Source organism: Nomascus leucogenys, chromosome 5 (assembly GCF_006542625.1).
Source record: "Nomascus leucogenys isolate Asia chromosome 5, Asia_NLE_v1, whole genome shotgun sequence".
NCBI classification, from domain to species: domain Eukaryota; kingdom Metazoa; phylum Chordata; class Mammalia; order Primates; family Hylobatidae; genus Nomascus; species Nomascus leucogenys.
In genome coordinates, this window is record NC_044385.1 from 65224218 (window position 1) to 65250205 (window position 25988).

Below are 25988 nucleotides of genomic sequence, written 5' to 3' on the forward strand. Positions count from 1 at the left end.
TGAACTCAAAGTGGGTCAGAGGCAAATGTAAGAGCTAAAACAAAAAAACTTCTAGAAGAAAACATAGGAGAAACTCCTCACAACCTTGGAGTAGGTAAAGATGTCTTTTATAAGACACAAAAGGACAAACCATAAAAGGAAATACTGATAAACTGAGCTACAAAGAAAACTTTAAAAGCCTTTGCTTGTTTTTTGAAACATAGTCTTGCTCTGTTGCCTAGACTAGAGTGCAGTGGCATGATCTCAGCTCACTGCAACCTCCGCCTCCCTGGTTGCAGTGATTCTCCTGCCTCAGCCTCCCGAGTAGCTGGGATTACAGGCACCTGCCATCACGCCTGACTAATTTTTGTATTTTCAGTAGAGACAGGGTTTTACCACTTTAGGCCAAGCTGGTCTTGTACTCCCGACCTCAGGCAATCTGCCCACCTCGGCCTCCCAAAGTGCTGTGATTACAGGTGTGAGCCACCACACCCAGCCAACCTTTGCTTTTTGACAGACACTGTTAAGGAAACAAAAAGGTAGCCAGCCTGGGAGAAGATCTTCACGATACATACATCTGACAAGGCCTTTGATTCCCAAACATATACATTTCTAAAAACTCTTGCAACTTGGTAAGACAACCCAGTTAAAAATTGGGCAAAATATTTGAAAAAGCACCTCATAAAATAATGTAGACAAGCATCTTTACCCATTAGGAAAACACAAATTAAAACGACAATGAGAGACAGTTACACATTCACTCAAATGGCTAAAGAGAAAAGACGGACTATAACAAGTGTAGAGCAACTGGAATTCTATCTTGCTAGTGGGATTTCTAAATGGCACAATCATTGGAAAACATTTTGGCAGTTTATTCTAAAGACTGAACTTCCACATACTTATATTAAGTTATATATACTTATCACATGACCCAGCGATTCTACTACTAAATTTTTACTTAAAGAAATAAAAATATTGCTGGGCACACTAGCTGACACCTGTAATCCCAGCAGTTTGGGAGGCCGAGATGGGTGGATCATCTGAGGTCAGGAGTTCAAGACTAGCCTGGCCAACATGGTGAAACCCCGTGCCTACTAAAAATACAAAAATTAGCCAGGTGTGGTGGCAGGTGCCTATAATGTCAGCTACTTGGGAGGCTGAGGCAAGAGAATCGCTTGAACCCAGGAGGCGAAGGCTGCAGTGAGCCAAGACCTCGCTGCTACCCTCTAGCCTGGGCGGCAGAGTGAGACTACATCTAAAAAAAGAGAAAGAAATAAAAATATATCTGCACACAAATGTCCCTAGTAGCTTTATTCAAAATAGGCAAAAACTGGAAACAACCCAAGTGTCCATCAACAGGTGGACAGATAAACGAACCATGGTATATGCACACGATGGAACTCTACCAAGCACCAACAGAATTTCTGACAGATGCAATGCCATAGGTCAATCTCAGAAACACTTTGTTCACTGAAAGAAGCCAAAAACAAGAAGAGCACAAACCACACAGCTTCACTTTTATCAAAACCTAAAAAAAAAGCAAAACTAATCCACAGTGAAGAAGGCAGATGAGTAGTTACCTGCATTGGGGTAGAGGATTAACTGCAAAGGATCATGAAAGAGCTTGTTTGGGACAATGGAAATATTACCTTGATTGTGGTGAATGCTAAACAAATGACTGCTTATCAAAACTCAAGGAAAAAGATTCACTGACTTCATATAAAATACATCTCAGTAGAGCTGTCTTAAAAAAAAAAAAAGACAAAAACAGGCCAGGAGTGGTGGCTCACACCTGTAATCCCACCATTTTGGGAGGCCAAGGCAGGAGAATTGCTTGAGCCCAGTAGTTCAAAACTAGCCTGGGCAATATAGCGAGACCCTGTCTCTAATAAACAAAATTTTTTTTTAAATCAGCCAGGCACGGTGGTGCATGCCTGTAGTCCCAGCTACTCAGGAGGCTGGGGAGGGATAATTGCTTGAGCCTGGGAGGTCAGGCTGCAGTGAGCCGCAATGATACAACTGCACCTCCAGCCTGGGCCACAGAACGAGACTCTGTCTCCAAAAAAAAAAAAAAGAGAGAGAGAGAAAGAGACAACAACAACTGGCTGGACATCAATAAAAAATAAAAAGAGCCCCTGCAAGGTGGTTCATGGTGAAACTTCAGAGCACCCGGGAAGGAGGAAATACTGAGTGAGGTCATCCGGGTCACACACAGGATGGGGAACCCACATGGCAGCAGATTCCTCAGCCTGGAAGAGAGAAGACAGCTGGGCAACCCCCTCAAGCTGGGGAAAGCGCTTCCATCTAGTTACACAATCACCAAGGAAAGGTGGAGGAAGGCTCCTTCAGAAACTGTCTCAGAAATGGTCACGGAAATGCACAGCATTAGCCTTTCCTCAGACGGCAGGGAGGCTCCTGCACCCAGGTAGGGACCCTGGCCAGGAGGAGGTGGGTGAGCAGCCTGGAGCAGAAGTGAAGGGAGGAAAGTCCAGGATGGCAGACATGCAGGTGGCCGGGGCAGCAACTATGCAGGCAGGGGCAGGACAGAGTTCCAGAGGGATGCCACAGAGGAGGAGAAACTCAGAACATGGCCATTCCCCCACAGGTGCTGCAGAGGACGACACAGAGCCAAACCCAAGGAGGGAGTGACCCAGGTGTGGGTGTGAGAAGCTGAAATCTGCACTCAAACGCACCCGCACACAGCAGGCATCTTGGAAACATGGTACCTGTGCCCAAAGGGAATTCAGACCTTATGCATCAAAGAATTGATGCTGGAGAAAAAACTCACCCTTATGGAAATCGTACCAAGAGCCCCAAGCTTATTAAACATGCAGCAATTTCCAATGGGGAGAAAACCCACCTGTATAGTGAAAGCTTTGGGGCACAGCTCGAAGCCAGTGAGGCATCTGAGAGCCCACACTGGAGAGGGCCTAGGAACACAGCACAGGTGAGAGAGGATGCTCAGGGAACTCGCACTTCCTACACACCCGGGCATTCACACTGCAAAAGGTGCTTTGGAAGCATTCAGCCGACATTGCATCCTGCATGGAGGACTCGCACCCGGGAGAAAGTCACATAAGGAGAAACCACTAACATAAGGAACTTAAATTCATATGGAAATGGCAAGAAAACAGTAAAATATGGAAAACACTGAGTACAAATGTAAATAATGCATGAGAAAAAAGAAAAGGTCATGAAAACCAAAGCAAGTATTAACTCCAGGAAAAACAAAGCATCATACAAGGAAAGCAACATGAGCTGTGAAAATGGGTGCCTGACCACAGGAACATCAAGTCTGACTGTGAATGTGTCCAAAGCTGTCAATGCAACCACAGGGGAATGAGGAGGAGGGGAGTGGAGGGCCATGGAAACTGTAATCACTGTAATTGCCATTTGTCACAATCCTACCTCAGTAGATCATGTCCACAAATGAGGAGTCAGGAGCCGGAAATACAATGTATTTCTTTAAAATACGGAGTTAGAAATGAGAATAGCATGGAAGGAAAATGATGTCTCTGGTTACAAGGAGACTACCTTCTATTTATCTGCCAAGTCCACAGAAACAGAGGCCAGCAGCGGCCTGAAAAGTCATTTATAAATGCACAGCAAATGAGAAATGTGACCAAGCAGGGGAAAAAGAAACATACCCTCCTGCCCAAAGAAATACGGGCAAAGATAACAAACAAGTGATTCACCAGAGAAGGAGGGTAAGAGACAGATGCTCTTACCCAGAATCTGCAATTTTACCCAGAATTAAGTTTTTCTATGTAGATATGGGAAGACATGGGAAAAGACACCTACACAAACTAATAGAAAGGGAAATGTTACAATCTTTAGGATCAGATTTGGGCAAAAGAACCAAGCAAGCAAAAAAAAAAAGTCCTTAAATATGAACCACTATTCCCCTCGCAGGAACGTGGCCTGAGGGAAATCATCGTGGCTGGACAGAGACTGCTGCACAGATGGAGAGGAGACAACTCGACCTCCAGCAACACCGAGATCACAGAAGGGCCACAGGGGAGTCACTGGAACAGCTGGCATCAGATATCTGGCCAATGCGCAGAAACTCACTGCACAGTACCGTACCAAGTAGAAACATGGCTTACGACAGAAAGCACAGTAGCTCCCCACTGGGTTGTAGGCCTATATAACACATACAAATAAAGAAAAACTATCAGAATTTTTACCAAAATGTTAACCATTTTCATAGGTGATAAGATTATGAGTAATTTACATTTTATTCTTTTTGTTCATCCATAGTTTCTACATTTTCTATAACTATGTCATTTCTAATACAAGGAAAAATCAATAAAAGATATTAAAGAAAAGCTAAAATTTGACTTTTGATCACAGGAAGCTTCCGCTAGCATTACAGGAGTGTCCCCGAAGCTCAGGCTCCTCTGGAAATGTGAACTAGGCCTGAACACCATTTTCCACAGAATTCTTGCAAGCACTTCCCACATGCATGCTGTCAAGTGAGAGCCAGGGATGAGTGAGACATGGCTCTCGCCACCAAGAGGCATCCTCATGGGCAGAGGCAGAGTGGGGCAGAGATGGTACTAGCTGGCACACAAATCTGAACTAAGGCCCGGAGGCTCCAGTGAGTCCTAGAAAACCCTGTGGCTTTCTGTCCTTACCTCACCGCGGGATAAGGAAATGTAAGGAGTCTGCCCATCCACCTGGTTCACCAACCCCAAGCTTGGGTAGGAAAACAGCTAAAGAGCAGGGCAACTGTCTTAGAAAAAGTCAAAACACAAATGTCTGCCAACTCCTGACAAAGACCCGCCTGTCACAGCGACAGAGGGGCCTTCCAGGGAGCCAGCAGATGGAGCACCATCCTGGCTCTGCATGTGCAAGCTAACCATCAGTAACTCCAGAACCATCCTGCGTGAGCCTCTTATTCAGGCCCACTAATACAGCCTCACATGGGGCCACACAACCTTCTAGCTCCTTTGCTGTGTTAATGCGCAAACTTAAACACCTTTTTGCGTATCAGGATGCTTACTAACCAAAGGCTCTGGTAAGGTAACCTTATAAATAATTAGACATTACTAAAAATAAACATTCTTTACATATATTGTATTTAAAATTATACTATGAGCTTCTAAATGTAAAAGGAAAAAATAGCATTTGGGAAAATGTCATTTTTATCCCTTAATAATCAAAATGCCTTCTAAAGGCATTTTGATAAACTCCTTTATTGCATATAGGTGCATACTATGAAAATAAAAAGAAATTATTCACTGGCCAGGTGTGGTGGCTCATTCCTGTAATCCCAGCACTTTAGGAGGTCAAGGAGGGAGGACTGTTTGAGCCCGGGAGTTCGAGTCCAGCCTGGGCAACACAGTGATAATCCCTCTCTAATAAAAATACAAAATAAATTAGCCAAGCATGGTAGCACCTGCCTGTGATCCCAGCTACTCAGGAGGCTGAGGCAGGAGGATCACTTGGAGCCTGGGAGATCAAGGCTGCAGTGAGCCATGATCATGCCACTGCACTCCAGCCTGGGGGACAGAGTGAGACCCTGTCTCAAAAAAAATTTTTTTAAAGCACTTAAAGCACCAACATGTGCTGCGTTTTCACATATAAATTCATCACCCTCTACTCTCAGCCTGCGGGAGAAACGCCTGCTTGCTTTGCTTCTTTTTAACTACAGCAGACACATTTCTGGACACAAAATATGACTCATCCCAAATGAAGGGCTGGGTCTCAGCATGACAGACGAAGTGTGCTGCTCTCAAGTGAAAAGGAAACCGGCCACAGGAGCAGAGTCACACACCACATCTAGGCAGGGCACTCACCTTGTTGATCCAGAACACCACAGCGTCCTTGAGGTCGTACGGAAGTTCTTTCAAGGCACTGAACGTTGAGAAGCGCTTGACACTGGCCACCACCTTCTTGATGCTATCATCTCCACAGTGTAGGCCATCATCAGGGCGCCCACCATCGCCATGTGGGCACTCTAGGAGCAGAGGCAGCAGCTATAATCCCTCAAACCCACCCCTCTTACCAGGTTCTGATGCAGGGAACCTGCTCATACTCAGAATCCTGGCCTAATTTCTTCATCCCTCGCCCTTTCTGTCTGAAGAGATACTCAGATTTGAGACCTGCCTCCCCCTCACCATCACTATTTCAAGCCTGGCATTTCTGGCCAAGCCTCAAGACCGTTAGGAACCAGGAGTCCGTTCTCAGGCAGGCAGGCCAGCCCTGTGGCCCACAGTGCACTGTTATTTCTTATTTCCTCAACAGCCCTGTGGGACTCCCAGGAAAGGCAGTGCGACTCCCACGTCGTGGTTGTGGGAAGGCAGACAGGAGACCTGCCCCAGGCCAACTGCCCACCAAAGGGCTCTGGCTCCTAGTCCAGAGCTCTACCTGCTACAGCTGCACCACGCCTTAGTGCAGCTTCCTCATACAGGAGTAACACTCTCTTCAGCCACCGCGCGGCACCCGCAGTCTCACCAGGAACGCCATGGGAGCAACCAAACAAAGGCAGTGCAGAGAATGGCCCTGACCCAGAACGCTCTGGAAAAGGCACACCAGCAGCAAGCCTTCAGAGAAAGATGGGGGTGGGATGCTTGGGGGAAAAAAAGGCAGACTGTTATTTTAGCACAAAGTATGCATGAAACAACCTAACAGAATGGGTGCAACAATTACAGTTCTCATCTATAAAAAGTCTGCCTCAAGTATTTTTATTAACAGGCCTCACTCCAATCTCAGCATTCACAGAGCATTCCCAATGAGAAAAAGAGCTCAACGAAAGCTCTCTTTTCCCCATTCTCCACAACAGTCATGTGCTTTAAAAGATATGCAGTTTCCTAAGGAACACCAGTGTGCAAAAGCACGGGTCTCCACCACCTCGCTGCACACCGTGTTCACACCACCCATGCACCAGGTGCACCACACGAGAGCCCGCGGCTCCAGAGGATGGCCCCTGGGGGTGGCCACCGCAGACCACTCACCATTTTTATGGGTACGCGACTGAGGTCGGACTCTGTCACAGGGGTGTCATCACTCTCCATCACATAGATCCCTTTCCGGGACAGGGCCTGGATGACAGACTGGTGTCCCTGTAAGGCGGCCACCTGGTCCCCTTTCAGGATGAGGCTGCAGACACGGCAGTACAGCTTGCTGGACAGGAGAAGCTTGATAACAGGCGGTTTAATGTGCTCCTGCTCATACTGGTCAACGTAGAAAGGGTCTCTGAGGTCCTCAGGGATGTTATCTAAGACAGGAAGGGGATGACCAGGTGAGTGCCACACACAAGACCCAAAGGAAGGAGTTCAAGGCTGCAGTGAACTATGACTGTGCCACTGTACTCAAGCCTGGGCAACGCAGGGAGACCAAGTCTCAAAAACATAATTGATTGATTGATTAAACGAGCAACTAACAACACGAAAAGGCTCTAGGCTTTTCAATAATTCTACTGTCTTCGGTACTTACAAAGGCAACTAACTGTAGCATCTCAGACTACTCTGTGAACACAGACAACTGAAATCATTTCGTGACCTCCACCACTGTGACCTCTAAGGACGATTGTCCTAACTTAACAGCAGTAAGAAGGTAGACATGGGAGCCCTGAGGGTGTTAATGGGGCTGAGGGGAAACCAGCACAGGCTAGGACCATGTAGTGCCTGGTGACACCAGCGGAGACAGCACATGGGCACGGCCAGCATCAGCCCAGGGAGGGAGCCCAGCATCCTCTTTCTGACAGGAAAATAGGAAGTGATAGCAGAGGCTGAACACCCAGGGTCTTTACAGAAGAGGGAGCCAGGCAGGCGTGGTACCACTGTAACCATGGCGACACAGCAGCAGCAGCAATCAGCCTTTATCCATTTTTGGACCAGGCAGCATCAAACTCTTGACATGAACCATGCTACTTAATCTTGCCACTGCAGTTCCCTCAAATGAGGACTACCATCCGCACATTACAAATGAGAAACTGAGGCACAGAGAAAGTAAGTGACATGCTCAAGGCCACAGGAGGCAGAGACCAGTCTGAACCCACACAATCTGATCCAGAGAGCCTACTGTATACTTCCGGCTGCAACATATGCCACCTCCCACACAAACAGCACAGGAGCAGCATACACACGGGACACCGAATGTGTCACGGCTGGCCTCAGCCACTTTTCTAGCCCTGCTGCTCTGCCCCTCACACTGTCTCACAAGACATCAACGGCTGTCCCACTAAAGACGGAGGACGAGGGATGTCTGCAGTCAGATGCATTTGGGAAACGTGACTCCCAGGTCTTTAATGTGCCCCGTGCTCAACACTCTGCTAGGAGGTGCAGACACTCCCAACTCCACAGAGTTTAGAAAGGACTACTATCTCCACAGAACAGCTCATGAAGAAACCCCACTGACCCCAAGCGTTCAGACAACCGGTAACACTAGAGACGTTCACGGGGACACTAACAAATCTGTCTTGTGCTCCGAGCCAAGCTCTCCTAAGCTCTTCCCCAGGGGAAGAGCCAACTGTGGCGATGGTTCCCCACAGCACCCCTCTCTCTGCTGCCATCTCTTCTGGCTTCCTTCACTATTTTCCTGAGCCCTGAGTCACTTCATTATGGTCCTGTGGAGTCTGGTCATTTCCCCACAATCTGAGCACCTCACAGCTGTTTATTTCTAAATGGCAGCAGTCACCGTTTACGTAGCATTTTTGTTTTAAGCACTGTTGTACACAATGATTAGGTCACCAGGGCAACCCAGGGGCGGCCAGGGCTCCAGCTGGCTTAGGAAAGCTGGCTTAGTGGACGTTAGCAGACTCAAATCCTATACTTGCTGACCACATCGAGTAGCCCCCTATCTGAAATCATCGGGAGTTTTGAAATACAACAGAGCACAGCAGTAACACAAGGAACAGGCCCCAATGCCAAGCACAGCAGGAAGACTTCTGCTTTCCTTACAAACTGCTCAAGGAAAGCTGACCAGCAGAGGTGAGCACAGAGCCACCCTGCACATGCCAGGATGTGAGACGTCCCAGAAAACAAGAGCAAGGTGGCCAGGGACAGACAGGCGGCCTGTGGAGTGTACACCCATGGGCCGTGGAGGGAAGTCAGGGGAGGGCACTGAGCGAGGAATCCCATAACCTGACAATGTTTGCAGCAGTTCACACCGGCTGTGGGGAAAGATGCGACAGTCACTCTCAGCCTTCCTCTTATTCAACTGACCACACCAGCAGCCCACCTAATCAGGGCTCTTGGAGGGAGCTGCCTTTCTCCTGACTTTTGAGGTACCTGGCCTCTGTCCTCCCATCTCGCTGCCTGCTCCGTCCCCATCTCCTAGGCCAGCTGCCTCTAATTTCTCCAAATATTGGAAGGGGTACTTCCCATCTCACTCCTCCCTAATGACTGAATTCAGTCTCATGGCTAGAAATACCACAGACACACAGTCATCCCCAAATGTACATTTCTGGCCCTGACCACTTCCCTGAACTGCCTATCTGACATCTCCATGTAGATGTCTGGGGGCACCTCGAGCCTAACTGGCCTGGTCCAAGCCACCCTCTCCTCCCACTTAGACAACTGTGATGCAGTCCCCCTAGGAGAGCAGAAACTGGCACAGCTGAGGAGAAAGGCCCCGGGGGACCCCTCAGAATGATGACTCTGTGCAGAGTGGGAGACAGGACAGGCACGTAAGTGGAGGGCTGGCATTAGATGGAAGCAGGGTGAGCCCCGGGGAGAATGGCAGAGCCTACCTCACAGATGCAGAAACCTGGCCAGGCTGGAAAAAGCAACCATGGCTCTGATTTGTTTCTCTTTTACAATCTACCAAGTAGAAACGTTTGCCATAGGGTGACCCACTTTTAAAATTAATCAATATAAAGTGATTCATATAATCACCTTTTTGAATGATATATGAATATGCATAACACAACTAATTCACATAAATTTCAGATGCAGGAAAATGAGAGTTAAAGGAAAATGACGCACTTACTAAAGACACGAGCTTCAGACTGTGGCAAAGCCCTCCTAACTGTATGTTACTCCTTCCCATCCGACCTAAGGAAGACCCTGGCCAGACCCCCAAATGGGTGACAGTGGCCACGCTCCTCCATGGCCCTGCCGTGGCAGTTCTGCCCTCAGACACTGAACTTGTCCATGAGTAACCGGCTTCAGTGAAAGCAACTACTGCTAGAGCTGGATGTGCACAGTTCTAGAACGTTTAACGTTCTATTAAAATCAATACCTACTAAAAAAAAAAAAACTTTGTAATGCCTTCAATGTATTTCTAATAGTTTCTTGTTGTTTTTTCTACAAACCAGTAAGACTGTTAGAATTAATACACATTCATTCAACAATTATTAAGTACCCATGTGAGCCAGAAAATGTATAAAAATGCCAGGGAGTCAAACAGGAAAAGATAAAGTCACTGTTCTCAGGCTGAGCCTCGTAAGACAACTGAAAAGTCAACAGGTAATTTCCACGCAATGTGGAGGGTGTCACACAGGATGAGTGCTGGGGGACTGGGGTGCAGGAGACACCAGTCCTGCACTGAGGAGTGGGGCAGTGGGGCAGTGGGGCAGTGGGATGTGCAGATGGAGAAGTTTCTTAGGGAAGGAAGTAGCCAGTAGGGGGGTGGGTAGGAGAGAGCGAGAGGAAAACATGAAAATGACCCTGTTAAGAGAATTTTAGCAAACGACAGCAGTTCAGAATTGCACAGAAGAGGCAAACTGGATGTTTCATTCATTAACTCACCAGGCTCTTGTGCATGCCTGCACTAGGAGGAACTGGACCCTGTGGGATCTGTCAGCAGAGCGAGACATGCTTAGGCGGGCACACAAGGAATGGAACGAGACCACGTCAAGTAAGGGGTCAGACAAGCCAGAGGACAAGGAGACCCCATCTGCTAGAGCTCCCTGTAAACAAAAGTGGAGAATGAGCATGGACCCAGGAGGCTGCTGTGGTCACCGCCAGGAGAGACAATGGAGGCTGACACAGGCAGGCAGTCCCGGGAAGGGGCACCACTGCCCAGGAGGCATGAGCAGCAGGTCTGTGCCTGATGTAGTACAACAAAGACACCAAACTTATAATTCCTGCCAGTCTGGAGCAGGACGGTCCCTTTTCCTAATACAGGAAACAAGTAGCATGGAGGAGGAGGGCAGTTGGGGATAGGAGAGATGAGCCTGCAGAACCCAAGGGGAGCTTTCCAATGGAGGGTCGTAGAGAATGGAAGCGCAAGAGTAAAGGGACCAGCTGTAGATGAGTTTTGGAACCCATTACATATACACAGCCATTGATGCCCAGGGTGACGAGTCATGCAGTGAGAGCCGGGCGCAGTGGGAGAAGCTGGTCAAGGCAACCTGAGGACACCTAGCCCACGGGACAGACGTCGGGAGAGAAGCCAAAGAAACAGACATGTGAACAGAGAGCAGGGCGGGGCCAGAACACGGTGCTGCCAAGGCCAGAGGAGGTTTTGAAAGGGCAGCGAGCACCAACGAAGGCTGAGAAGGATGCATGCATGAAGACCACAGAGCCCACTATGGTCCTGGATTAGTTTAAACCCATTTGCTTCTTCCTGCAGGAAACCCCTTGAGGTCAAGACCCCACAATCAGAGGAGGATGGAGTGGCTGACCCTCAGCCAACAGGCCAGACTCAAGGTGGTATAATGTCTTAACCAAGGGTATGGGACTCCAGGTCTGACTCCCAACTCAGTGCTCCTTTAATAACCACTCTTTGGTAATTCTCCTTAACAGGGGTTCCTGGCAAGTCAGTTCTCCCTCAGGCCTTCGGTTTCCTCACCTACAAGATGAGAGGGCTGGACCAGATGGAAATTCGGGGGGTAAGGGGATGTCCGCGCGCAGCCCACCCCGCCCACGGGCCCCTCGAGCCTCCATACAAGTTCCCACCACGCACCCGCCCCACAAATCCTGCCCAAGGTGAGGGCTGGTCCCGGGTCCTCCGGCTGCCTCATCAGTGAGTACAGGAGAGGGGAAGCCTCCAAGGGTGCGACTCGGGCTCAAGAATGAAACTCGGCCAGGAGTGAATTGGGGCCCAGAGGAAGGTGTCCGGGCCACTCCTCGAGCCCAGCCCGGGTCCCCGACCCCCTTACCTCCACTGTCCATAGCTCCTGCTGGCTGAGGTCTTTGGACACAGCGCACTTGGTGCGCAGCCCGAGCAGGCTGCCGATGGAGATGCCGATGAGCTTCTGGAGCTGCCGGCACTGCTGCAGCGCCCGGCTGGCCGCGCGGCCCCTGCGCCTCCCTCCGCGGCTGCCGCATCACCCCGCCACCGCCTCCTTCTTCTCTCCCATCGCCGCGGCGCACAGCGCCGCTCTATGCAGGTCGCGGCAGCCGAGGCAGGGAGCCCGGGGCGCGGGCGCCTTAGCAAGAAACCCCCGAGCCGGGAGAGCCGGACCAGGAGTGCCCCTTGCCGCTGCTCCAGCCAGGAGGCCGGTAGAGCTGGCAGCCCAGTCTGCCGCTCCCACCCTCAGAGCCGTGGCGGCGGGGACAAAAAGCCGCGACTGCAAAAAGCCGCGACTGCAAAAAGCCGCGGCGGCGGGGGGCAAAAACCCGCGAAAAGCGGCGGCGGCGGCAAAAAGCCGCGGAGGCGGGGGGGGGGGGGGGCGGCGGGGATAAAAGCCGCGGAGGCGGGGGGGGGGGGAGCGGCGGGGATAAAAGCCGCGGAGGCGGGGGGGGGGGGAGCGGCGGGATAAAAAGCCGCGGAGGCGGCGGGGGGGGGGGAAGCGGCGGGGATAAAAAGCCGCGGAGGCGGGGGGGGGGGAGCGGCGGGGAAAAAGCCGCGGAGGCGGGGGGGGGGGGAAGCGGCGGGGACAAAAAGCCGCGGAGGCGGGGGCAGAAAGCCGGGAAAAACGGCGGCAGCGGGGGCGAAAAAGGGCGGCGGCGGGGGACAAAATGCCGCGGCGGCGGGGTGCAAAAAGCCGGGAAAAGCGGCGGCGGCGGGGACAAAAAGCCGCAGCGGTGGGGGACAAGCCGCGGCAGCGTGGGTGTAAAAACCCGCGAAAAGCGGCGGCGGTGGGGGCAAAAAGCCACGGCGGCGGGGGAAAAAAGCCGCAAAAAGACAGGGCGCCAAAAAGCCGCGGCGGCGGGGACAAAAAGCCGCAAAAAGACACGGCGGCTGCGGCAAAAATCCGCGGCGGAGGGGGCAAAAAGCTGTGGCGGCAAAAGCTGCGGCGATGGGCGTAAAAAGCCGCGGCGGCGGGGAGCAAAAAGCCGAGGCGGCCGGGGCAAAAAGCCGCGACGACGGGCAAAAACGCGGCGGCGGTAAAAGGCCACAAAAAGCCGCGGCGGTGGGGGAAAAAGCCTCTGCACATAATGAAATATTTCCTTAAAAAAGAAAAACTCGCAGTAATAAAAAGGGAAATATAGTTAATATTTTTTCTCTCCATTAAGCATGCCGTTAACTGAGTAAAAAATCAAGCTGCAATATGTAAACTACATTTTCTCAAATCATAAAGAAAATAAATGAAAAGGGATCTGGGAAAAAAATCCAAAGGTACAGTCAACTACACAAAAAAAGCTTAGTCTCATTAATCATTATGAAAATGCAAATTGTAACTCAAATAAGATAAAACTACAATTCATAGAGAAAGCCTAAAATTTCAACCCCCCCCCCCAAATTCTGGGTTTTGAAGAGCTGGGATGGAATAGGGCTTCTAACCTTACAACAATGAAAGAACCAAACTAACTTCAAAGTCATGACTTTATTTTTATAGCAACCAGGTTGCCAAGAACTGAGTCAAAATGTGAGGGAAAACAAGCACCTGCAAGGAGAAAGAGGACAGATGCACTTACATAGGACTGATGCAAATAGACACCACTATGACAAGTAAAGCTGGAATAATCAATAAATTCCTAAAGACAAAGTGGGGCTGGTCAGATTGGGAGACCGCTGACAGCTGCAGAAGTTGGGAAAGATCCATCACCTTGAAAACTTTTTCCGCACAAACCCACTGTGATCTCTCAAGCAATCAGTAAGGAATCCAAGACAGTCTGTATATGATACAGATCAGGGAGAGCAGAACACTTGGGAGGTGACCAGGTCTTGGGGGCCGAGCCCTTACGAATGGGATTAGTGCCTTTATAAAAGAAGCTCAATGGAGTTCTTGTGTGCCTTCCACTATGTGAGGGCATAGAAAGAAGGCACCATCTAGGAACCATGAAATCGGCTCTCATCAACACTGAATGTGTGAGCATCTTGACCGGAGATCTTACAGCCTCAAGAAGTGTGAAAAAAGTATCTGTTGTTTTTTAGTCACCCAGTTGATGTTATTTTGTTGTAAGAGTCCAAATAGACCAAGATATTCCACTTAATATGTAGGGGAAGGCAACAAAAACTGCCACACTTAGAATGCTCCTGATGCTGGGAGTATGAAAACAGGAAAAACTCTTGAAGGTGAAGGAGGAATATCACTGAGCTCAGCAACACAGCCAGGAAAAGAACAGAAGTGTGAGAAGGCTGCATTCCTGAGACCCTGAGAAAAAGCACCTGCATAAGACTGAGATGAGATTACCCACCCTAGTTATAATTGAAATCCCAAAAACAAGAGAGGAAAAATAATGGAGCAAAAGAAATATTTTTGAAAATAACTGCCAAAAATATTCTAAAAGAAGTGACAGAAAATCAAACTTCAGATATAGGAAACTCAGAGAATGTCAAATAGAACAAAACTAAATACGAATTACATCTTCAAAAAATCTTTAAAAAATCAACTCTAAATTTTATATCTTGCTCCAAATATATAGAGACATCAATAGGTTATAATCAAGATATGGAGAAAGCCATATCAAGGAAACACTAAAAGCTGTGGAAGGACTACATTGATACTAGACGCAACAGAGTTCAGAACAAGAAAAAGTATCAGAGATGAGAATATATAATAATCAATTCTCAAGAAGATGTAAACATCCTACTAATTAGGGTATGCAGCTAATGACAGAACCTCCAAATACATGAGGTAAAACATGAAAGAAATCAAAGGTGAACTAGAAAAATCCAAAATTATATTTGCAGACTTCAACACTTTTGTCTTAGTAGTGGACAGACTAGGCACAAACTCAGTAATCATATGGAAGATAAGAACAGCAATATCACCAGGACATCCAATCGTCAATGGCAGATACTCTTTCCTTTCAAGTGAAAAAAAAAAAACAGTATGGCGTATTCGCTAACAAACCCAGAATTTCTAATATTTGCGGTCTTCCTTCCTTCTTTCCATCTTCCTTTCTCTTCCCTTCCCTTCCCTTCTTCCTTCCTTTCTTCTTTTCCTCTTTTTCTTTTTTCTTTTCTCTTCTTTTTTCTCCTTCCTTCCTTCTTTCCTTCCTTCTTTCTTTCCTCTTATTCTTCCTTCCCTCCTCCCTCCCTTCCTTTCTCCCTCCCTTCTTTTCTTCCTTCTTTTCTCTTATTCTCTCTCACTTTCTTGCTTTCTTTCCTTTTTTCTCCCTTCCTCCCTCCCTTCTTTTCTTCCTTCCTCCGTCCCTTCCTTTTCTCCTTTTTCCTTCCTTCCTTCCTTCTCCTCATTTTCTTTGTTTCTTTGCCTTCCTCCCTTTTACCATTCTCTCTTCCTCCTTTCCTTCCTCCCTTCCTCCTTCCTTTCCTTCTTTCTTTCTTTGTTTTTCATTTTTCTTTTCTTTCTTTCTTTCTTTCTTTCTTTCTTTCTTTCTTGTGTTCTTGCTTTCTTTTTTCTCCCTTCCTGCTTTTCTCCCTTCCTCCCTCCCTCCCTTCCTTCCTTCTCTCATTTCCTCCTTCTTTTCTTTCTACTTTCCTTCCTTCCTTCTTTCCTTCCTTCTTTTTTCTTTCTTTTCTGTCTTTCTCTTTACTAAAATTCATATTATTTAAAAAAAATTAAGAGAGGGAGGTAGAAAAATAAAGAACACTTTAATCTGCAGGTAAATAGATTATGTCTGCTGTAGACAAAATAATGGCCTCCCAAAAATGTTCATGTCCTAATTCCCAGAGTCTAACATACAAATATGTTAGGTTGCATGGCAGTGGGAAATCAGATTTCAAGTGAAATTAGGTTGCAATAAAATGATGGAGACATTATCTTAAATGGGTGGGATCAATGAAATCACGAGCTTCCTTATAAGTGAAAGAAGAAGGCAGAAGAAAGACAACCATGGAGGTGGTGGCATGAGAAATTACTCAACATCACTGACTTTTAAGATAAAAGAATGAGGACCCAGCACGGTGGCTCATGACTAATCCCAGCACTTTGGGACGCCGGGGTGGGTGGATCACGAGGTCAGGAGATCAAGACCATCCTGGCTAACATGGTGAAACCCCATCCCTAGTAAAAATACAAAAAATTAGCTGGGCATGGTGGCACGTGCCTTTCGTCCAAGCTTCTCAGGAAGCTGAGGCAGGAGAATCGCTTGAACCTGGGAGGCAGAGGTTGCAGTGAGCTGAGATCGTGCCACTGCACTCCAGCCTGGGTGTCAGAAGGAGACTCCATCTCAAAAAAAAGAAAAAAGATATAAGAATGAGGTCATGTTCCAAGGAAAAAAGTTGGCCTCTGGATGCTGAAAAAAATCAAGTACGTAGATTCTGCCACATAGCCCTCAGAAAGACTGCAGCCCTGCCCAAAACTTGATGTTAGCCCTGTGAGTCTCATTTAAGGCTTCTGAACTCCAGAACTGTAGGATTAACAGTCACTTTATAGTAAGATATGAAGTTTATGGTAATTGGTTACAGCAGCAAGAGGAAGTTTATATAGTAATTGTATCATGAAAATGAGAACCATAATTTACAACTGCTTTTAATACTGCACTTGGATGTTTGAAATCACGTACATGGAAATGTGTATGAGGAGGATAGCAAATTGATGCTATGTGTATGAGGGAGGATAGCAAATTGATGCTAAAATAATGCAAATGCAAATCTTACACTCATTTATATGTAGGTTTAATTTAATCTTTGAAATTAAAATGAAATTAAAGGATTGTTATATTTTGATGAAATTAGACTAAAATGAACAATAACAAAATAAGATCTTATATTCTTTATATGGTCAATAAAGAAGTGATAGTGGAAAAAAACAAGAACAAATGAAGGTGATGATTTAGGAAGTTGGAAAGATAGCTTAAACTACAAAATGGTATATAACTAGTGAACACTTAGACACATTGATTGATGAACTTCAGCTTTTGGCTTGGTGAGAGCATAAAATGAGAGCAGCTGAGGTTTGCAAATTTCTAATCTCCTTGCGGAAAAAACAGGGGAAAAGACGTCTCAGCATAATAAGATTAATCTACTAAAGAGTCAAGACTTGATCCATTTGTCCTTGTAATTCAAAAGCTAATTCAAATACTAATTTGATGTATTGTGTTAACAACCATTGCTGATTATCATCGCATATCTGGCATTCTCTTTTATCTGATATCTAAAATATTTGATAATTCCTGGACTTTCTCTTTTCAAACCCAGTATGGTTTAATTTCAATCTTAGAACAGTTGTCTTTGAGAAATTCTTCCCTCTACTGCATCTGTGAATGGGCACAGCATGGTTACATATATACGGTCGCCCCAGAGAACATTTGTTAAATTAAAGCCAAAGTTTAAAGCAACAGCTTTAACTCACTGGTTTTACTCATTTTTTTCCTCCCCAATAGCCACAGCGAGATTGATACCCTCACACCTTTGAACATAAAGCTTGGTGTTGTCTATTTTTCAGGTGCTGTCACCTATATGATCTCAGTATTTTAAAAATCAGCTTCCAGCCCATATGGTGGCTCATGCTTGTAATAGCAGCAGTTTAGGAGGCTGAAATGAGAGGATTCTTTGAGCCCAGGAGTTGAAGAGCAACCTGGGCAACATAGCAAGACCCAGTCTCTATCAAAAGATAAAAAAAAAAAGATGGGCATGGTGATGTGCACCTGTTGTCCTAGCTATTTGGGAGGCCAAGGTGGAAGGATTGCTTGAGCTTGGGAGGTTGAGGCTACAGTGAGCAGTGATTGCACCACTGCACTCCAGCCTGGGCAACAAAGCAAGACCCTATATCAAAAATATATATATAATGAAAATAAAAATCAGCTCTCATTGATTTCTATGTAAATATGCACAGGTGATGTCCATATAGACATAAATAATAATATATCTGACAACGGGTCCATGTGATCTTCAAAATGTAAAATGCCTATCTCTGTAATTGACTGGTTAGTCTCCTTAATGAATATAGATTCAATTATACTTTCTTGTTCTAGATAAATTATATAATCTAGCTTTTTGTTTCACTTATTTACTGATAACAGGAAGAATGACAAGATATCTATTTTGGAAAATTACTCTGGTAGGAGTAAAGATGAAACAATGATAGATTGCATGAAAAACTAGAGAAAAGTATGTCTTCTGATATTCTATCACATCATATACTAAAGACCTCATAAAGCTCAGTTATTTTATCTAAAAATGTTATTTTCATCTTAGGAATGATCAAAGCATGAGACTAGAATTGTATTACAGTGACTCTCACAAGCACATGTGCTAAAAGGGAGGGGAAAACATCGTTACTGATATTTTAAACATACGTTTTACTTTCCATAAACATGAACTTGATATGATGCAGATTGAAGGAAATCACCCGTAATTCCATATTAAGAAGGCCTGTGATATTTTAAGGGAAAAATAAATAGAGAAAATGCTAACAGAAACCCTATTAAGCATTAAGCTTTATGGAGCAAAGACAAATCCAGTGGTGAAAGATACACACTCGAGTTCTGTTTGTTGTCTTGGAACAATATGGTTTAGAGGTGACTGGTGGGTGAGGAGAACATATGCGAGTTCACCAAACAGAAAAGCTGAATGAGGCAATGCCTCTTCCTGACCATATCTCTTACTCAGATAACTATATAATTTATTGTCCAGTAAAGGGTATATTTAAAAATCATATTAAAAGTCATGCAATGAAGTTGTCCAGGGAAATCAAGACTTAACAGCCTAACTCTCACAATAATGAATAGGGGGGTTCCCTCAAGATAGACTAGGACATGACCCCACACTGGCAGGTAGTAGTACCAGGAAAGAACCCATGGAAAATCTTTACCTTATGCTTGAGTTAGGGACCAGGCTAAAGTGAAAGCCAGACATAAAATTCTATCTGAAATGTATCAACAATCGAAGAAAATATGTGGTGTACAGGCATAGAATGTCTTTACTGGATCATTGAAATAGTAAGATAAATTCAAATTTTTACATTGTTTTATTTTCCTCCAGTTAGGGCTTGAGGTTTGTCTCTGGAGAGTGGCTGTCAATTGGAGCCTTGCCTTTCTGGGGTTCTGGGCAGGGGTTTGTGGATGCCTAACATGTGCCTTTCACAGGAGACTTCCTTACCCCTGCAGTGGCCAGGTGTGCATCCCACGACCAGGTCTCCCTCTCACAGAACATCTGCTGAGACTAGGAGATCCTTGGTGGCTGTTGCCTGACCTGTGTCCTGTGTATTTCTGACAAGAGACACTCTCAGAGACCCTGGCCAGGAGGAGAGTTAGGTTCCAGTGTAGGTCAGATCAGACACATGGAGGCCACAGGATGAAACATGGGAAGTCACAGAAGTAGTTTTATTACTCACAGATCCAGAGAGAAGAGGGTAGCTGAGAAGAGGGTTTAGCTGTGTCCCCAGCCAAATCTCATCTTGAATTCCCGCATGTTGTGGGAGGGAAAAGGTGGGAGGTAATTGAATCATGGGGCAGGTCTTTCCCGTGCTGTTCTTCTGATAGTGAATAAGTCTCACAAGATCTGATGGTTTTATAAAGGGGGGTTTCACTGCACAGTCTCGTCTGCTGCCATGTGAGACGTGCCTTTCACTTTCCACTATGATTGGGAGGCCTACCCAGCCACGTGGAACTGTGCGTCTATTAAACCTCTTTCTTCTGGAAATTACCCAGTCTTGGGCATGTCTTTACCGGCATGTGAAAATGGACTAATACAGTAGCACACCTCATAGGGCTGAACAAAATGGGGAAGATGAGTGGGGAGCAAGAGAGAGAAAAGGGTCTGTGGGACTCCAGCCTTTACTGGGCCCAGAACATTACCCAAATAAGTTTTCCACGGGGCTCTAGCCGGTGGGGTGAGTGCCAGCAGTCACATTTCTTGGCTCCCGCTGCAACTGAGCAGGTCACTCTGGCGTGTGGGGGCTGTCCATGTGGGCTGTGAGGTCTGTGGGGTGAGTCAGGTAGGTTGTATCCGACGGTTCTATAGCGGGTAGTCACCAGGGGAGGCAACTGTGTAGGGTCAATATCTGGGCCAGCCCCACTGAGGAACTGTGAGGGTTACAACTGGAAATTGTCAAGGGAATCTGAACCCAGCTACCATATGAGAGAGTTCAACTTACGTTCAATGTGAATGCCATGGCAATATTAAAATGTAAGAATTCGCTCCATACGTGCTTGAGGTAAATAGGAGAAACCTATAATTGATGTAAACAGTGAGAAGATTGGATGCGTTTTCCGTCACATATTTTAATACTAGCAGCATATTATATATGTCAGTCCATCAGGCATTCAGAATTACATGCTTATGAAAATTTTTTGCAACTTCGGACAAAAGACAAGGGTAGAAGATATTTTTAGCCCTATAAACCCTAGTAAATTAAAAGCAGAAGGACTTTTATGTCCTAATATATCTATGTTGTGAAAGGCTACCCTGTGAAATACGGGATTTCTTAAACATATTTTAAAAATCGTAGGTGTCAATATTTTTTAGAAATCCATTTAAATTTTCTCTTGCTATTTTACAATGCCTACTTATTTATTTATTGGTTCTGCTGATTTCATGTATATGCTAAACTTTATATTTTCTTTAAAGTATGTTTTATACAACTTTATGTAAAATGTTTCAGTATCTTCACATTCTCTCCCTGTCCTTTTGTTTTGCTCTTATTGGCTTTTCAAACCTAGTAAGACTAAGACACTAAAGTAACTTTGCCCGTGGTTTGGTAATGCCTTCTAAAGCACCTCCTAAGCTCTCGTGCTTACAGGGGTCTCCTTTGAGCTCTATGGTTTTGACATCCCATATACCTAAATTCCAGTATTCCAAATCAGTACTGCTCAGTTTTAGTTACTAAGATTAAAAATGTATTTTAATAGCAAGTTAGTTTAGTGCACTCTTGCTTCTTTCTTTACTGCTGGTATACATGTATATTCCTTTAAATCAATCTTGGAATTTATTTAAAAATTTTAAATTATACTAATGAAACTGTATATTGTTGGGAATTGATAGGTGAATTTGGAAAGAATTTGTCTTCATGATACTAAATCCTTTTTATCCAAGAATCAGATGTGCCTTTATATTTATTCCAGTCTATATTTATATCACTGAATAAATATATAGAAATGTAGATACACACAGCTGTAGTTATAGATAGGTACAAATATAGATATAACCTGTTAAATCTATATCTATCCCATATAACGTATATACATGTTATATGTGTGTGTATATATATATATATGTTTGTGTTATTAAAGAGCTCCCTTAAAATATTTCTTATATTTCCTATATAATTTTAGGTTGAGCTTCAATTTTCCTTGTATAAACAAGCAAATATTCATACTAGTTTTAGTACTGATGTTTGGACATTCTATCTTATTTTAGCAGTGAATATTTTCACAATTATTATAAATATTATCTAATATTAATAATGTAACTGTTAAAAATATTTAACATTTTATTTTGAATTATTTTATTGTTGAATTTAAATTCCTTTATTATGATAGTAAATTTCTATTTTATGCTTTCTCTATGTATATGCAAATTAATCTATCCACTTCTCTATCTCTATGTAGTAACATATGAAAATCAGGCCTCTCTTCTTCTAATAGGCATATGCGTGTTTGCATATAGAACATCAGACACTTTATGGCATTTAAAATCTTTAAAGACATGAATATTACCTTTTAACAAATATATTTTAACATGTACTGAGAATCCTCTATTTGTTTTTTATTTGGGGTAATCAATATGATTATTAATATTATTGGATTACCAAATTTGGAATCACACTTTCATACCCAAGGTGGACATTTGTTTTATTTTTTGCTAACTTCTTGTCTTACTGTTTCAAATATTGTTGGATGTTATTTTCTTTTATTTGGCATTTTAGTATCAATATTTGTAAGTGATGTATTCTACATATTTTCTTCAATATCCGGTGGGTTTTATAATTACTGCTATATAGGATTTGTAGTAGACATTGACAAAAATTATTCCTGTATGTTTTATAGCTGTATGAAGGAAACCAATATATTTACCCAAAATATATTCCTTGATATATTTCAAAATGGCTATTCAGAAGGGCTGGAAATGCAAACGTAGATGCAAAGCTGTCTTGGGGAGATTTGCATCGGTAGAGAATCTGCCCTGATGCAGCCAGGCTTTCTCTGAGGTCTGCCCCCTTGTCTGGATCTAGGAAAGGTTAACTGAGAGTCTGAGGTCTCCAAAGGTCTGAAAGAAACATTTTCTGTCTGTTCTTTCTGAGGATTGCTCCCAGTGAGGTTTCACCTATGTAATAAGTCCACTGTTGCTAGCCAGGGTCCTTTTCTCACATAACCTTTTCTTTCTTTTTTTTCCCCCTGTGATCCAAGACCCCATTCTTTCTGTAAACTTCATGTGGTAGATAAGCTTCTGCACCCATCGTGTGTCTGGGTCTTCATTCTAAGGGCTCCAGTGTACACACATTGCAGAAACCTGTATGCCTTTTCAACTATTATTTGCCTCCTATTAGTGATTTTCAGGGAAACTTCAGAAGGCAAAAGGGACATTCTCCTTTAGCCCATACTCAGACAAAATCCCCCAACATTTAACTGATTCCTGATACCTTAAAATCACCTTGAAATATCCATATATTTATAACCTTTTCTTCCCTCTATTATTTCTGGTCAGCCTGGGTTTTGTTTTTTATTCCATTTACTTCATCCTCTAAAAGATCTATTTTATGTCTATTTATTCTCATTTATTGACATTGAGAAAAGAAAATAACTTTCATGCGAGAAATGCAAGTCCTTTTAAAGAATCAGGCCCAGAGAGATATGAAAATGAGACAGCAGTTCTGTCCTGCTCCTCTTTGAGCTGTGTGTTCATCTAGGCTGCTTGCTGTTGCCACAGTAGCTATAAATTAACCAATAATGCCACACCAGACACTATAATCCACACCCAATAATAGTGTAACAGTGCATAGCCAGTCACTAATAAATGTTATTTCCATAAGCCAATGAGAATTTGTGACAAACCTCTTTGCGTCATCCCACTTCTTGTCCCTTTGTTGCCTTTAAGAACCTGCCTGTTGCAAAGCTCCAAATGGAGTTCATATCCAAGCATACTCGGTCTGTTTCTTCCAGGCAGCTGTCCTCATTTTGGCTCAAGTAAACTCTTTGAATGACGTTTTCTGCTTCAGCCTCTTCCACTTAGATTAGCAACATGGATTTCTGTCACCATGTGCAGCAGTTAAAATGTTTACACTTTTCCCCTCGAGGGCATTGATGTGTTTTCCTGAGCACTTGGAATAGCTACATAGTGTTTACTTTCTAGATTATGGTTTCTCAACCTTGGTGCTACTTACCTTTAGGACCAGAGGATTCTTTGTTGTGGGAGGCTGCCCTAGCAATGCTAGATGTTTCGTTTGACCTCTAATTTCACACCTCCACCAGTCTTGACATCCCCACAATAACCCTAGACATTGCCAAATGTCTCCTGAGGAAAACTCTCCACCACTTGACAGCCAAAGTTCTTGAAATATTGGAATGGTCAATTGAGTTTTTATGTTATCCAAACCAAATATTTTTCTTTGTTTTTAAACATCTACTTACATCTACTATCTGCTTATTTTCTTTATTTGTAATATAATTCCATCAAGGAGACAGAGTGCATTTTCTGTTATGCTAAATTTTGGAAGAATGTATTGATTTTTTATGACCTGACATATGGATGATATGTAGATATTACATGTTTGTATTATCAAATTTCAGGGCAATATAAAATAAATACTTATAATATTTATATTGTCACTGTATATTAGTTATTTTCTTTCTTCATTACAGGATTTTTCAACCTGTAGGCTATTTTTCAATTCTAGGTTATCCAGTAGATTTTGAAATGTTATGATTAAATACCTACTTCTCAAGCATTCGTCTTTGCAAATGAATCAATCCCAAGCTCTTATAAATGCACATCATATAAAGGGCAGATTAGTCAATACATGGTTCAGAAAGAATTAAGTAATATTTATAAGAAAATTGAAAATTTATATCCTTAACCCAGATAACAATAATCCAAATTAAAATTTGATTTAATTACATAATTTAAAATGACACCAGAATACTAGTAAAAATGTAGATAAGTTTATATAATCCTTTCTAGCTGTAGGACTTTATTAGCATAAATTCAAATACAGGAACCAAAGTAAGATTGAGAACTATAGTAAAAGGTTAAAATGTACACATTATAGAGGCATGATTAAACTAATTTAAGACATAAAACATGGAGAAATATTGCAAAACAGACATTTTTACTGAATTAATTGTTAATATTTAATCATTAGTGAGAACAAATGTAAGAGTAGCTACACACACACACACACACACAAGTGCAATATTGTCAAATAAGCATGTGATCTTCAGCTGCACTAGAAATCCACACCTGTGTTTCTCCACAGAAGAGTAAAGATTAAAAATCACAATAATATTTATTGTACATATGGAGGTAAAGATACTCAAATATTACCCCTAAAATACATTTTTTATTCTGAGATGGAGTTTTGCTTTTATGCCCAGGCTGGGTGCATGGCACAATCATTGCTCACTGTACCTCAGCCTCCCAGGGTCCAGGTAATTCTCCTAGTCAGACTCCCAAATAGCTGAGATTACAGGCCATGCACCACCAACGCGGCTAATTTTTTGTATTTAGTAGAGATGGGGTTTCACCATGTTGGTCAGGCTGGTCTCGAACTCCTGACTTCAGGTGATCTACCCACTTCAGCTCCCAAAGTGCTGGGATTACAGGTGTGCGCCTGGCCACTTTTTGACATATTTCAAGATGGCTACTCGGAAGACTGGAAATAGCTTCTTCTACAAGAATAGCTGAAAAGCTGTGTTTGCTGGGACATTTGCCTTTGTAGAGAAATCGGCATTGAACAGACAGGCTTTCCCTGAGATACTCCCTTGTCTGGGTTTAGGAAAGATTAAATGAGTCTGGCACGTTAAATTTCTAGAAACCATTTCCTAGCTATACTCCCAAGAGAGGGCTGCTCCCTGGGAGGTTTCATCCATGTAACAAGACCACCTCTCCTGCCAGCTCCTCTTTCTTCCTTGTCGTCACCTGTCTTCCACAAAGCCTGATTTACCAACTTACAGCTCTGTGTTTCTGGAACCTCAAGACAGCATAGACGTGTTAACTACTTGCCTTTCCTGGAGTTTTTATATATATAGTATATATTTGTATATCTATTTATAATATACAAATATTGTTATATATATTTATATATATGGTAAAGTCCAAGTGCATACTTGTGAATAATTATATCTGTAAACCTTTTTTCCTGTTAATTTGTACATTATCAGTTTGTTTTATAGACTCAAATAATTAAAACTTCAAGGGAAAAATTTAAAGTTTCCTATAGAGAAAAGACAAATAATATGTGACAATAATATTTAGAGTGTAAGACGCTTTTAAAGGTATATTGCAATTTGTGTCAAAACATTTAAATATACGTTTGTTGCTTTAACTATAAAATTTCAAATAATTTAAGCTAAATACATAGTTATGCAGAAAATTAGCAATATTTGTATGTAGCACCTTACTGTGCATTACTGTAACCAACTGTCTAATATAAAGAACTATTAAGGTAGCACCTACTTTTCAAATATCTCATTTTTTTCACCATCTATTAAATAAGACAAATAACCTTTAAACTTTATTTGTAAATTTGCAGAATAGTATTTTTCAACAGATGGTTTATTTTAGCAAATTCATCTTCACATTGTGCTATGCTTTTATGAGTTCCAGCTGTTAACGAGTATATTTTACTGCTGAATCTATCATTGTCAAAACTTGCCATATGTGCC

The 25988-nt window shown here is 43.7% G+C and overlaps 3 protein-coding genes across 4 annotated transcripts in view; 1 reads left to right on the forward strand and 2 right to left on the reverse strand.

Annotated features, from left to right (window-relative positions):
- LOC115835058 (HEAT repeat-containing protein 5B-like) overlaps positions 1-8497 on the reverse strand; it is a 30796-nt gene extending 22299 nt beyond the window's left edge. The window contains 3 exon segments of the mRNA XM_030812453.1: positions 5781-5941; positions 6869-7201; positions 8344-8497. Of these exon segments, the coding sequence (XP_030668313.1) occupies positions 5781-5941; positions 6869-7201; positions 8344-8497 (648 nt within the window).
- LOC115835179 (striatin-like) overlaps positions 1-25988 on the reverse strand; it is a 173181-nt gene that overhangs the window by 33748 nt on the left and 113445 nt on the right. The window contains exons 5-6 of one of the 2 annotated variants that reach the window (XM_030813301.1): positions 6939-7201; positions 5920-5941 (exon numbers count right to left, since the gene is read on the reverse strand). The exons of the other annotated variant lie outside the window; for it this stretch is intronic. The gene's annotated coding sequence lies outside the window, so the exon portion shown is untranslated. Of the gene's footprint in view, positions 1-5919; positions 5942-6938; positions 7202-25988 lie in introns of those variants that run through there. 2 annotated transcript variants of the gene reach the window in all.
- Positions 11622-13206, forward strand: LOC115835059 (oleosin GRP-17-like). Its single transcript, XM_030812454.1, is given in 3 exon segments — positions 11622-11762; positions 12039-12528; positions 12666-13206. Coding segments are annotated over 3 exon segments (1065 nt in total). The 5' UTR covers positions 11622-11728.